The sequence below is a fragment of the Martes martes genome (assembly GCF_963455335.1).
Source record: "Martes martes genome assembly, chromosome: 3".
NCBI classification, from domain to species: domain Eukaryota; kingdom Metazoa; phylum Chordata; class Mammalia; order Carnivora; family Mustelidae; genus Martes; species Martes martes.
In genome coordinates, this window is record NC_137890.1 from 133921552 (window position 1) to 133935566 (window position 14015).

The window sequence follows — 14015 nt, forward strand, 5'->3', positions numbered from 1 at the left end:
AAGAGCTCATGGTATGACATATCTATTGAATGAGTCACTCCATAAACTATTTCTAGTCTCTTGGTTCTGAGATTGCTTTCACTGTGAAAGGATATATATTGGTGGAAAATATATATTTCTCCATGAAGAAAAACATAGGTTCTCCTGTTTCCCATCATATGTTAAGTGAATGTTTCTCTGGGAGTTGCCCATATCTGCTTTGAGTCATTAATTTCACTGCCTTCCCCCTAACTTATGCTTGCTCTAGTAAATGAACATTGTGATATAAGATTTTTATGTAATATGCCATGCTTATGTAGAAGAAGTACTATCAAACTTGCAAAATCTAAACAGAAAACTTGTTTCAGGGTTCACATATACTGCTGATTTGTACCGTATGTAATTAGGAATAAAATAAATAAATGATTGGCTTCATGTTCTCTGTTGTTTTTTTCCCCTAGAACTTGAAGAGTCCAGACAAAAATGTCCACCCTGGTGGTACAGATTTGCACACACATTCTTGATCTGGAATTGTTCTCCATATTGGATAAAATTCAAAAAGCTTGTCTATTTTATTGTAATGGATCCTTTTGTGGATCTTGCTATTACCATTTGCATAGTTTTAAACACAATGTTTATGGCTATGGAGCATCACCCAATGACTGAAGAATTCAAAAATGTACTCGCTGTGGGAAATTTGGTGAGTTTCTCAGCGCATGTTATATACCCATAGTTCTTCTCTTTGGTTGTCATGATTGTCAGTTCTTTTTTTTCAGTCAGATGGATATGTAGCTATATAATTATCCATATCCAGAATTCACAATATGAATCATTGTACAGAGTCAAGTTTCTAGTGATGCTATTTTAAAATAACTTTGCAGAAGTATAGAGGTCTATAACAAGACTATTTCCAACAGGGCCACCATCTTGGGAGTTGGTAGTATGTTGTTTTGTTTTGTTTTGTTTTTTTTCAGCTAGCATGTCTCTTTGAAGCAACATTCTGCAAATTTGATACTTTCTTACCCATTTTATAATTACATGGCCGCTGCCTTATGAGTACATTCTCCACATATTTTCAGAAAAATTATGGATGGTTTGTTTTGACGTACAAATGAAGTGTCTGGGCCTTTAGAGTCCCGAAGTCCTGGATTTGAATTCTGATTCTGCCTCTTATAGGTTATATGACCTTTGGCAAATGTGTTAATCTTCAATAATCTTTAATTTTCTCATGTGTAAAATAATCATAATACCTCGTTTGTAATATAAGAAAAATAATGCATTATTTGTAATATAAATATAACAATTCATTTATCATATTGTTGAGAGGATTAAATATTTTCTACTTATCAGTCTGACATGTAATAAGTCATTAACAAACTTATTGTTACTATTATTATTATCATCATCATGCTCTAAATCATTTAGCAGAAATGCTTCAAAGTATAGGGATAGAAGGAACATTCCTCAACTTCATAAAATCTATCTATGAAAAACCCACACTGAATATCATCCTCAATGGGGAAAAGCTGACAGCCTTCCCTTTGAGAGCAGGAACATGACAAGGATGCCCACTCTCACCACTCTTGTTCAACATAGTATTAGAAGTCCTAGCAACAGCAATCAGACAACAAAGAGAAGTAAAAGGTATTCAAATTGGCAAGGAAGAAGTCAAACACTCACTCTTTGCAGATGACGTGATACTTTATATGGAAAAGACTCCACCCCCAAAATACCAGAACTCAAATAGCAATTCAGTAATGTGGCAGGATACAAAATCAATATACAGAAATCAGTTGCTTTCTTAGACACTAACAATGAAAATACAGAAAGGGCAATCAGAGAATCGATTCCATTTACTATAGCACCAAAAAGTGTAAGATACCTGGGAATAAACCTAACCAAAGAAGTGAAGGATCTATACTTGAGGAACTACAGAACACTCAAGAAAGAAATTGAAGAAGATGCAGAAAGAAGCCTTAAGAATAAGGATACCAAGGGGTGCCTGGGTGGCTCAGTCAGTTAAGCATCTGCCTTCAGCTCAGGTCATGATCCCCGGGTCCTGGGATCAAGCCCCACATCAGGCTCCCTGCTCAGTGGAGAGCCTGCTACTTCCTCTCCCTATGCTTACCACTATGCCTACCTGTGCTCTCTCTCAATCTGTCAAATAAATTAAAACAAAACAACCTTTAAGAATAAGGACACCAAGATAACAAAACAGGAGAAATGGACACAGAAGACACAAGAACACTCAGGAAAGGATCTGTAGGCTTCAAGAAGACAGAGGATCCTAATAGGAAAATGGGTGCCAGAGTGATCTCTTAAATGTGCAGTGCTGGTCACATTTTGGCCTAATTAATGCCTTAGGGCAAATGGCAAGTGTTAGTTTCTGAGAATCTGTGTGAAGCAGGCTGAAGTTCTATTTCATGGCCAAAGGGTCCTAGTTTCTGACCCTTCATAAATTGTGAATAACTCTGGATATCTTTGTGAATGTCTGTATAAGATAATTTTAGTTTTGCCTCGAACCCAAAACAGTTGATCTTCGAAGTCAAAGAGTTTGTTTCTGAGTCAGTCTTATCTCCCACGTATTTTCGGTTAAGATGTATGTACTGCACATGCTCTCTGAGGTAGAGTTCTTCTTCCCTTCCGTTTCTCTTTGAAAAAGACAGGACTAGAAGGGGGATGGGTATTAAAGAGGGCATTTGTTGTGATGAGCACTGGTGTTGTATGTAACTGATGAATCTGAATTCTACTCTAGAAAGCAATATTATACTATAATGCTACTAAAAAAATTAAAATTTAAAAAAAAAGACAGGACTATCTAGTTTCTAATTGTCGGTGGAAGAACAGATCATAAAGATCAGTACCTTCTTGCTGAGCTGACTGCATCACTGTGAAGCTCAAAAGAATTTATCATGTTTCTTATCTCTTGCCACAACCCTAAGTGTGGGTACTCCCTGCTTGTCTTGATGCTGCATTATTTTTAAATTGACTCAGCACTTAGAGACTTCACCATTTCCCTTTGAGCCTTCTTTGGTCAGCTTCTCTGAGACAAGTCAAACCTGAATGATTCATAAACAAGTCCTTCACTGTTGTCTTTTTAAGTCAGTCCTTTAATAACAATGTCATGAATTAATGATGTTTTGTGATGCACTTTTGTGTCAAAGCTTTGGAAGTCTTGCTTTAGCTCCCACCCTGTCAATTAAATACTTTCTCCTCTTCTACTGATAAATCTTTAAAGAGTGAGTCAACATGTTCTCTATTACCCTAGGAGTAGTCAGACCAGACAAAAAGATTGGCTCAAAATTTCAGTATCAATCTATATTTCCTTTTCATTTTCTTCCAGAATAACTTATTGACCCACTTTTTTTTTTTTTTTTTTTTTTTGCAAAAAGTGACTGTGTTAATTGTCATGGTTCTATTTATGTGACATTTTTTTAACAGATTTATTTATTTGAGAGAGAGAGAGAGAACATGAATGGGAGGGGCAAAGGGAGAAGGAGAATCTCAAGCAGACTCCACACTGAGCACAGATCCGGACTTGGAGCTTGATCTCACAACCATGAGATGACCACCTAAGCCAAAACCAAGAGTTGTACACTTAACAAATTCAGCTACCCAGGTGCCCCATATGTGGAATTTTAATATGCTCTTCTAAAATGCTGCGTAAAGATGAAGAGAGCGGACAGGAAATTTAGAGCTTTTTAAACCTGTAGTGCTTATATTATAGCTATAGAAATAGTGTCACCAGGTTTATGGGATTAAATGAGATAATAACATACATTTACAGAGGATCTGGTGCATTGCCTGAAGCACAGTGATGCTAAACAAATAGTCATAATCATCACTACTTTGATTCTGTACTTCTAGTAATACCAGAAAAAAAAACATTGTATTTCTCCTTTAGGTCTTCACTGGGATCTTTGCAGCTGAAATGGTTTTAAAACTAATTGCCATGGATCCATATGAGTATTTCCAAATAGGATGGAACATTTTTGACAGCCTTATTGTGACATTAAGTTTAGTGGAGCTTTTCCTAGCAGATGTGGAAGGACTGTCAGTTCTGCGATCATTCAGACTGGTAAATATAGACCAATCTTACCACTATGTTCCATATATAAAGGGGTGTTTCTAAGGCTTTGCATTACTATTTAAGTCTTTTGGAGGTTTGAGTCAAAAGACAAGATTAAGGGTTAATATCTAGTATAATCAATTTCACTCCATCACAAAAGTTCTTAAAGAGTTCAAAAATCACGTGACTTTTTTAATCTTAACATCTTGAAGAAATGGTCAGTTGTAATTGAATTAATTTTAGGGTCTCAAAGACGTATTCAGTTGTATATACTAGTATGATGTAAGTGGATAAAAGAAAATATTTGTCAGTCGGCCATAATTTATTTCACAGTAAGAAGCCTATGGTTTACAGAATTTCAATTCCTATAATATGTTCATTACTTTGTAGGTTTGGTAACTAAAGATCAAATTATTGTCCCCAAAATGGTGGTTGTCTGCTGTAAAAAATATAAAAATGTAAAGACTTAGAGCATCTTTCTCTAACATATTGGGCTCTAGCCTATGTCAGCATGAAAAAGTAGATAAAACTATCAGAATATATTCAAATTTAAAAAAATTTAAAGTACCAGAAAATAGAATTAAGGATAAATTATCAATTCTAAGCGAATAATATTTGAAACCATAAACCATTATAGTAATCCTGAACTTCCTTCAAAAATATGTGTGGTAACTATACTGTGGCAAGTATAACAAAATAAGAGGAATATTGAAAATAGCTGACAGGGAAAAAGTAGAAATGATCAATTTTAGCTGGGTAATAATGATAATTTAGAATTTTAAATTTGGAACAAAACTCAACATTAGAAACATTGAACATTTTTCATAATAATTAACATTAACCTTTATGTTTCCTTTCAGCTTCGAGTTTTCAAACTGGCAAAGTCTTGGCCAACACTGAATATGCTGATAAAGATCATCGGCAACTCAGTGGGGGCTCTGGGTAACCTCACCTTGGTGTTGGCCATCATCGTCTTCATTTTTGCCGTGGTCGGCATGCAGCTCTTTGGTAAGAACTACAAAGAATGTGTCTGCAAGATCAATGAAGACTGTACACTCCCACGCTGGCACATGAATGACTTCTTCCACTCCTTCCTGATTGTGTTCCGCGTGCTGTGTGGAGAGTGGATAGAAACCATGTGGGACTGTATGGAGGTCGCTGGTCAAGCCATGTGTCTTATTGTGTACATGATGGTCATGGTCATTGGAAACCTAGTGGTACGTAATCAGAGGTTCACACGTATAAAATTCCACAGAGAAAGTTGTTATATGATGATAAGATCAGTTATTTTATAATTTTAGGGTTAATTACACATAACACTATTAATGGTAATAGAATATTGATCATTTTAATATGGGAAAGTATTATTTCAATTTCCCTGACAGATAACCTTTATTTATATTTTTCACAATGATTATATTGTTTTACCTATTTTATTTTATTTTTTCAAAGATTTATTTATTTGAGAGAGGGAGTGTGCGTGTGTAGAGGGAAGGGCAGAGGGAGAGAGTCTTCAAGCAGACTCTGCTGAGCACAGAGTCTGGTGCTCACAACCCATCTCACAACCCATGAGATCATGACCTGAACCAAAACCAAGAGTCAGACAACTAACGGAACCACTCAGGTGCCCCTTAACAACATTTATTTTAATGGAAAGTTTTCTACTTTATTCTCTCATTTTGATAATGATGTCATATGAATTAAATCTGTGGTTTTCCTGTCTCTTAAAAGTCCATTCGAATATCAAGTTATACTAGTAAATAGAATATGATTAAATTAACAATAACAAAAATGAAGTTATAATGGAACAAAGCAACTGAAAGGACTGGTACTATTGCTCTGTAGTCATATATAGTAAAACTAGCAACCATACCAAGGATCAGGAAACTATGGCTCATGTGCCAAATCTAGCATACTGCCTGTTTTCGTATGGCCTTGCAAGCTTGGGATGTTCGTTTTTATCTTTGTTTTTGTTTTTTTTTCCAATGTTTAAAAAAACAAAAGGAAAAATAATATTTCATGACACATGGAAATTATATGAAATGCAAATTTCTGGCTCTGTAAGCAAAATTTTGTGAGAACACGGACATGCTAATTCATTTACATAATTTCCTATGTCTGTTTTACTCTGCTATGGCAGAGTTGAGTAGTTGCATAGAGATTCTATATCCCAGAAAGGCCAAAATATTCTTTATCTCACCCTTTACCAAAAAAGATTTGCCCACCACTGCTCTAAAGCTTTTCTTTCACAAATGATCTTCTTCTTCTCCATTTGTGTTTGTTTGGCTTATACTCCTTCTCTGTTTCTTCTTCTTTTACCTACCATTGGTAAAAACTTTCAAGCTTACAAATGAGAAAATTGGGATCAATGCTCTTCCATGACTCACTTGCTTCAGTTTTCAAAGCCACCATGTTGACTTGGTTTAGTTTGTCACCTGGCATCAGACTCCTCATTAGGGATTCCAGGAAGTAGGGTATAGTAACAACTATATGGTTAATACTTTGACTTTCCACTGGCTTGAGAATAAGTTGCTAATTTTTTCTTGTCCTTGAAGCCCCCATGTCAAAAGTAATTCAGAATCTAAGACAGAAACCTACATTCATCAAATCACATATGAAATGGTACTGTTTTGTGCCATTAAATGGCTAGACATATACAGAGTAGATTGTGCAATCCAAGTTCTAGACCATTACTGCACAACATATAGACACCATGAGTTAGAATTCTGTAATTATTGATCATCCTCTAGTTGTAGTAATAAATGTACTAGTTTTATACAGGCTTATAAATCCCTTCCAACATGAAATAAAATGCATATGCTCCATCTGGTTCTTCTTCTGAATTTAACATTTGTATTCATAAGCTCCTATAGTGTGATTTGTTTGTATACTTCTTCTTACAAAATTTTGACATAAAAATATTGAAATGTAGCCTTTATAAGATTTAAGATGTCAAAACTTACCGTACCAAAGCCATTAGTCATAACTGATTTAAATTTTTAGTATTCACTCAGGCATGGATGAAGTGAGGGGGATTCCTTGGGCACTCTCAAATTATTCATTCAATATTTTTATTACTTTTGCTGTGAAAGGAACTATATTTGGGTATTGCAGGGTGATTAAAAATATATACCTATGAATTTGTCCTTGTCTTCAAGGTAATTACAATCTATTGACACGAAATTATCAGATAAAGAAGTGGTAGGTGCTAGCAGTGAGGGAAAAATAAATGCTCTTAATACATTGGACGAAAAGAGAAAAGTTCTGAACAGAGACTCAGAAGAATTTTGAAGTGGGTCTTTGAATAATATATAAAGTAATATTTAAGCATGAACCACAGGTGTGAGGGTAATGGTTTACTTTGAAAAGCAATATGAATTTATAGTTAAAAATAGATGGGATATCTCAGTGCATGTTTAATCCATATGGAACTGGTAATAACTACTCATGATCATATTTATTCATTATTTACTAGTGATAATGAAAGACAAGAGAAGTGTAATTCACAAAATAGATAACCAACTCTTGGTTAAGGAATTACCAATGATATAGAATTAGAATCTAAAAAGAAAAATAATAAATTCTGTTTCTGATACAGTCCTCTGCGTATTAGAGTTATATGCTAAGCAGATCTCTCTTTTTTTCTCACTTATTCCTTAGTTCATTTCACTACCAATGAGTTAAAATTAGTTAAAAACAATAAGAAAGAACATTAATCAGAATGATGTTGAATCAGATATACATTTTATTAATATTTCTTTCTCCACTTAAGCTGATAATGGATGTGTAATATAGAATGGACTTCATTTTCATTGTGATATGAGTAGTTTTGATAGAAGAGTAGAGTCCTGTTACGATTTTTGATGGAATGGAAGTTGTTGTTATTATCCTTAATGAAGATATGACAGACAGGAGCACATTATTGAAACATGTGAAATTTTATAAAAGCCAAACTCATAGAAAGAGACACTACAATGGTGATTACTAGGGCCTGGGAGGTGGGGGAAATAGGACATGGTGGTCAAAGTTCAAAATTCCAGCTATAAGGTATAGGTTTTAGGGATCTAATTTACAGCATGGTGATTATAGGTAATAATAGTGAATTAGATACTTGAAAGTTGCTAAGAGAATAGATCTTAAATATTCTCACTGCAAAAAAATGGTTATTCTTTGACATGAATGAGGTGTTCCTTAACACTCTGGTGGTAGTCATTTTGCAGTATATAAACATGTCAAGTCAACATGTTGTACATTTTAACCTTACACAATGTTATATAACAACTATATCTCAATAAATGTGAAAAAAAAGTTAATTACAAATTTGAAAAGAAAAAAAAAGGAAGGCTATTAACACTTGCATTGATTAGGGAGACTAAAGCTATAGAATGAACCCTTGGCTTCTCATCAACATTCCTATTAAAACATATACACAAATAAACATGTATCTCATAATGAAATATATTTTCTCATTGGCCATAAAGACCAAAATGAAAGTAAACCTTTTTCAGAATTCCTTCAGGATTTATCACAGTTGTTTTCTGTGATTTCCTCTTCTTGCTCCCCCTCAGACTCTTCTCTTAAACATATTAACATAGACATTTTTAACCTGTGTTCTTCTACTTATATCTCTGTAGATTTGTTTCAGGCGGGACCCAAATTCAGGCATGAGTCCCTTCTCTTCAGTTTGGCCTAATTTTGATTATTTTTATGAGGTAGATAGTTTTGCCCTTGAAGAGACCTACATGAAAGGGTATTTCAATTACCTTTTTGTTTCCTATCTAACATAATATTTACATATAATTTAAATAAAATTTAAATACTTTCAACTCTCTGTGAGGTTTTTGTTTTTGTTTTTGTTTTTTTTTACAATGTTGAGTCCGCCTGGACCCCTACCTCGGGGAGGAAAAACAGAAATCGTTTTGCACACAAACACGATTTTTATTGTTCTGCGCTCTTTTATTACTTCTTTTAGGGCCAAATGATTGGCATGAGGCCAATCAGTCATAATGACATTATCTCATTTGAATTGGGTTCAGTGGGCAGGTCCCTTTCTCTTCTTTAAAAGCCTCATTAAGTTGCAAGCTGGCACAATTCTTGGACAGAATATTTTATTACAGGAGCTTTGCAAGTAGTATATGTTCCATTTGTTGCAAAAAACTGACATGTATCTTCTGGGAAAAGCAAGCACAGAGCTTGGCATAGGTTACTTCAGCACAACAGATACTCCTCACAATTTTCTTGTTCTACTTTTTTTCATAGGTGACAAATATTAACTACAGGTAAACATTAGGTAGACTTTTTATTCCCATAAGAGGGAATTTGGCCAGAGATGAACTTAAGAATGACATAACAATAATGGGAAGAGAGCATTCTCTTTGATCCTCATGCTGAGTCCTTCGTGGGTATGGCTGACCTCTGCTTCCCACAGTTCCCAGGAGTCAGGACATGGATGGACAAGATAGTGATGAGGAGTCTAGCCTCTACTCTATCCTATCACATGTTCTCTCTCTCACATGCAGGGATCTTTAATGCTGGTTTGGATTTTGGCCTGTATTTCAGAAAAATGTGCTTATTTTCTTTTTTATTTCCTGTCTCCCTATTTCTCCATACCCCATCCGCATCCTGATGTAGGTCCTCAATCTATTTCTGGCTTTATTATTGAGCTCATTTAGCTCAGACAATCTTACAGCAATTGAAGAAGATACTGATGCAAACAACCTCCAGATTGCAGTGGCCAGAATTACAAAGGGAATAAATTATGTGAAACAAACCTTACGTGAATTTATTCTCAAAGCATTTTCCAAAAAACCAAAGGTTTCCAAAGACACAAGAAGAGCAGAAGATCAAAATAGTAAGAAGGAAAACTATATATCTAACCGCACACTTGCTGAAATGAACAAAGATCACAATTACCACAAAGAAAAAGACCAGATCAGTGGTTTTGGAAGCAGCGTGGACAAATATTTGATGGAAGAAAGTGATTGTCAATCATTTATTCATAATCCCAGCCTGACTGTGACAGTGCCCATTGCACCCGGGGAATCTGATTTGGAAAATATGAATACCGAGGAACTTAGCAGTGATTCAGAGAGTGAATACAGCAAAGGGGTAAGATTTTTCGTACACATTGTTTCCTATTATTAATTAGTGTGAAATGAAAGGAAATTTTAAAGTTTTGCTAAGTTCTTTCTAATGTTGCAGACTGTTGGGTAGTTTCTTGTGTTTGTGAGTTTACACAGCAGTTTGCTGAAGATTCATCTGGTGAGGTTTTACTTACTGGTTCTTAATAATTGATGCAATCATACTTAACTAGATTTGGAAAGCGCCAGGTATGTTTAAGTCTTCCCTTCCCTCATCCCCTTTTGTTATCAGTTGTAAAATCATATACAGTTTCCTGTCTGTTGAATCCACTGCTCCTTCTCGTCACTTTGGTTTGCCTTTGCACTCACTACTTCTTGCCTAAACCATACCAAATAGTGTCTCAACCGGTGTCTCTGCCTCCATTTTCCATCTACTCCAGATCACTAGTCGGATTAATTTTACCCAGGTTCAATCCTGATCACATCACTCCTTTGAAGGATGTTTGGTCCCCCAAGTCTCCAGAATTACAGACTGTAGATAAACTCTTCACACCATGGCCCCATCCAGCTGACCAGCTGTGTCATCCAGTGCTCGCCTGGTTTCCTTCTGGACCACAAACACTTGCATTGTGCATCACTCTGCTTGGGATTTCCTTCCCCAGTCAAAATCCTATATACATCCTTTAAGACATTCCTCATGTGTAAAATTATTAGGCCTTACATTACAGGGTTGGGTAATAAGGATTACATGAATTAACATGGGCAAAATGCTTAGAACACTACTTGGAGTGCTCAAAAGTGGTAGCTGTTGCATTCTTCTTAATTCCTCTACAAAGAGATAGGAGCTTTCCTCAGTTTGAATCCTGTCAGATTTTGTGACTTTTCCTGGATGTATTGTTTAACTTTATATTTTATTACTTTTTTGGGAGAAATTATTGTATGCATCACAGGTTGCTCTAAACTCATTGAGAACAGGAATCTTTTATCAAAAATTTTATATCCTCTTTCTCCATATCTGGTTGTGTATATATTCACAGTAACGGTATTTTACTGTTTTTATTAATTGAACTGTGGAATAGAATAACTGTGAGTTTTAGGACAAAGCATTTTTATGGTATCTCTTCAAAGTTTCAAGATATCCCTTAAAAATAGTACTCATTTCTTTCAGTCACATTTGGAAGTATTTGTGAGGCATTTATCACATGCTTCTATCTGCTTATCCCTATACTAAGACCTGCCACCCATGAATTTCCAGTGGATTTTGGAATAAAGATACATACGTGTGTGTGTGTGTGTGTGTGTGTGTGTGTGTGTGCCTCCTAGCCATATGACCAGTGCTGCATGCACAGTAAGTGCCCAATACTTACTGAGTGAATACATTATTATATAAATTAAGACTGTGTATTTCTAAGTAGCCAAAGAAATTCTTTCCAAGATGACAAAGTAAGGAATGACATTTTTATTTTTTTTATTTTTTATTTTTAAAACCTTTACACAGAAGAGGTACTGCTTATTTCGGCTTGAAGGTAGAAAATCAGATTCCACACACCAATTTTCAGGAAGTGATCTGAGCCTAGTCACATGTGGAAAGGAAAACTAGTTCAATTACTCATTTTTCTGCTCATGAAGATCACAGCTGAAAAACCACAATTGCTTGGTGGACTTTCTGAATAAGTTTGGGATTCCAGGTGTTAGGGCACTTGGTAGCTGGCAGTGTTTACCAAGCACTTCTTTAAATCTTAATATCTGGAAGAATCATTTCTTACCTGGTCATTTTTTTCTTTGCCCAAAACTGGTGGCTGACCTTAAATGGAGGTCCTCTATGGCTGGCAAAAGATTTATCCTTGCTCTGTTAATTATAACATTTTGAAGGGAATCTTATAGATCTGCCCATTTAGCACCTCATTTTCTAAAAAGCTCAATAAGAGGAAGTGACTGTATCCACAGTTATAAACCTAGTTCAAAGGCAAAGCCATGACAAGAGCCCCAGTCTTGTGATTCATAGATCAGTCCTATTTCTCTCTTCTTTGCCCTGTCTTTGTCCATTTCAGGGATAAAACACACATCCCTATTGGGTTAATAAGGCACGCTTCTGAAAAATTTACTTACCTTGTAGCATCCAGAGGAGGTTTGTGATGTCGTAGTGGCCAGCTGTGTTTTTTTATAATTAGTGATTTAGTTTATAAACTGTTTCATTACTGAAATAGACCATTTTTTTTGGTTTTGAATTCAAGTTTTCATTTACATTGTAGTTAGTTAACATATATGGCAAAATGGGTTTCAGGGATAGTGCCCTCCTTAATCCCCATCATCCATTTAGCCCATCCCCTGCCCACCTTTCTCCATCAACCCTTTCTTTGTTCTCTATAGTTAAAAGTCTCTTATGGTTTGCTTCCTTCTTTCTCTTTCTTTTTTCCTCCTTTCCCTTTATTCATCTGTTTTGTTTCTTAAATTCCATATATGAGTGAAATCATGTGGTATTTATCTTTCATTGACTGACTTATTTCACTTAGCATAATACACTCTAGCTCCATCCATGTGGTTGCAAATGGCAAGATTTCATTCTTTTGTTGGCTGAGTAATATCGCATTGTATATATAGCACATCCTTTTTATCCATTCATCAGTCAATGGATATTTGGGCTCTTTCCATAATTTGGCTATTGTTGATAATGTTGCTATAACCATCCATAAAGTTACTCTTTCATCCATCCCATAAACCCTTCCTAAAAAGCACGAAATTTAGTGCCCTTAAACTGTGTTATCTAAGGGTCATTTGGTTGTAATAGTCTAATATTCTTGATTGTCATTTTTATATTTATAGTTATAGCTACATGAGGAAAAAAAGTACATTTTTTTATTTCATATCTATAGTTTATATGGTATAATACACAGGAGCTTGGGGCTACCTCATAGCTTATAATAAAAAAATATGTAAGCTAATTGCTTTAAGTCATTTAGCACCATATTTGAGTTGGTAAGCCTAAAACAATGCCAGCTATTGTGTTTATTACTGAACTCATCATCATTATCAGCTAAAAGTATGGATTTAAAATCGTGGACTTGGAATGTTTGCCCTTCATCACAAAAAAAATTTCCCATGACATATCTCACAGTGTGAGTATATTCAAGCCCACTTTGCTATTCTGGACTTGAGAAATAACAAAAGTTCAAGATCTATAGGAAATTCGTTGGGTACCTTAGAGGTAATAGTATCTCCAACTGTGAAACCCTATATTAAAGTCTTTTCTCCAGCTGCTTGAGATTTAAATGTTTCTCATTATGACTTGGTTTTGATTTTGGTTTTCCATTTGAGCTACTAAAAAAAAAAAAAATGTAGGTTTTCTTTACTGAAAGTGCTTCTACTACCCTTCATGCTTACCTCCCTCCTCTATCCCTCTAATCTTCAGCTCCCACTTGAGCTCCCAAATTTTTTAACTACTTATTCCCTCCTTTCCAACTTTCTACTTTTTCATGCCTAAGGTATCTTTGAAAGAGTGATTGCTATGTTCTTGATGAAACTTGCCCAAAGGGCAAATCTCAATTACCCAATACAAAGTAATGCCTGATTCAATACATTTGGGTTATTAAGTCTTAAGCACTTTCTTGGGATATGTTTAAGAATAGGAGCCTCTGGAAATAGAGTATTTGCCTTAAATTCTAGCTTTGGTCTTTACTAACTCTATGGTCTTGAGCAATCTACATTCTTTTCTGATGTTGTTTTTTAGTTTCTGTATAAGCAAAAGAGAATTATAATGAAGAGTAAATGAGGTGGGTAAATAATTAGATATGTGTCTTTTGGAAAGTAAGTGCCTAATTAACAATTATTATGGATATGGGATTGAGTGACCACATATACAGTGTAAGTAGTTACTTGCTACAGGTTAA

At 35.2% G+C, this 14015-nt stretch overlaps 1 protein-coding gene across 3 annotated transcripts in view; it reads left to right on the top strand.

The window, feature by feature from the left end:
- The window catches only part of SCN9A (sodium voltage-gated channel alpha subunit 9), a gene marked incomplete at both ends in the record, with an annotated part of 99157 nt that overhangs the window by 28313 nt on the left and 56829 nt on the right, over positions 1 to 14015 (top strand). For all 3 annotated transcript variants that reach the window (XM_080798011.1, XM_080798010.1, XM_080798009.1), the window contains 4 exons: positions 441 to 679; positions 3884 to 4057; positions 4909 to 5265; positions 9680 to 10156. In XM_080798011.1, coding sequence (XP_080654137.1) covers positions 441 to 679; positions 3884 to 4057; positions 4909 to 5265; positions 9680 to 10156 — 1247 coding nt within the window. The remainder of the gene's footprint in view (positions 1 to 440; positions 680 to 3883; positions 4058 to 4908; positions 5266 to 9679; positions 10157 to 14015) is intronic.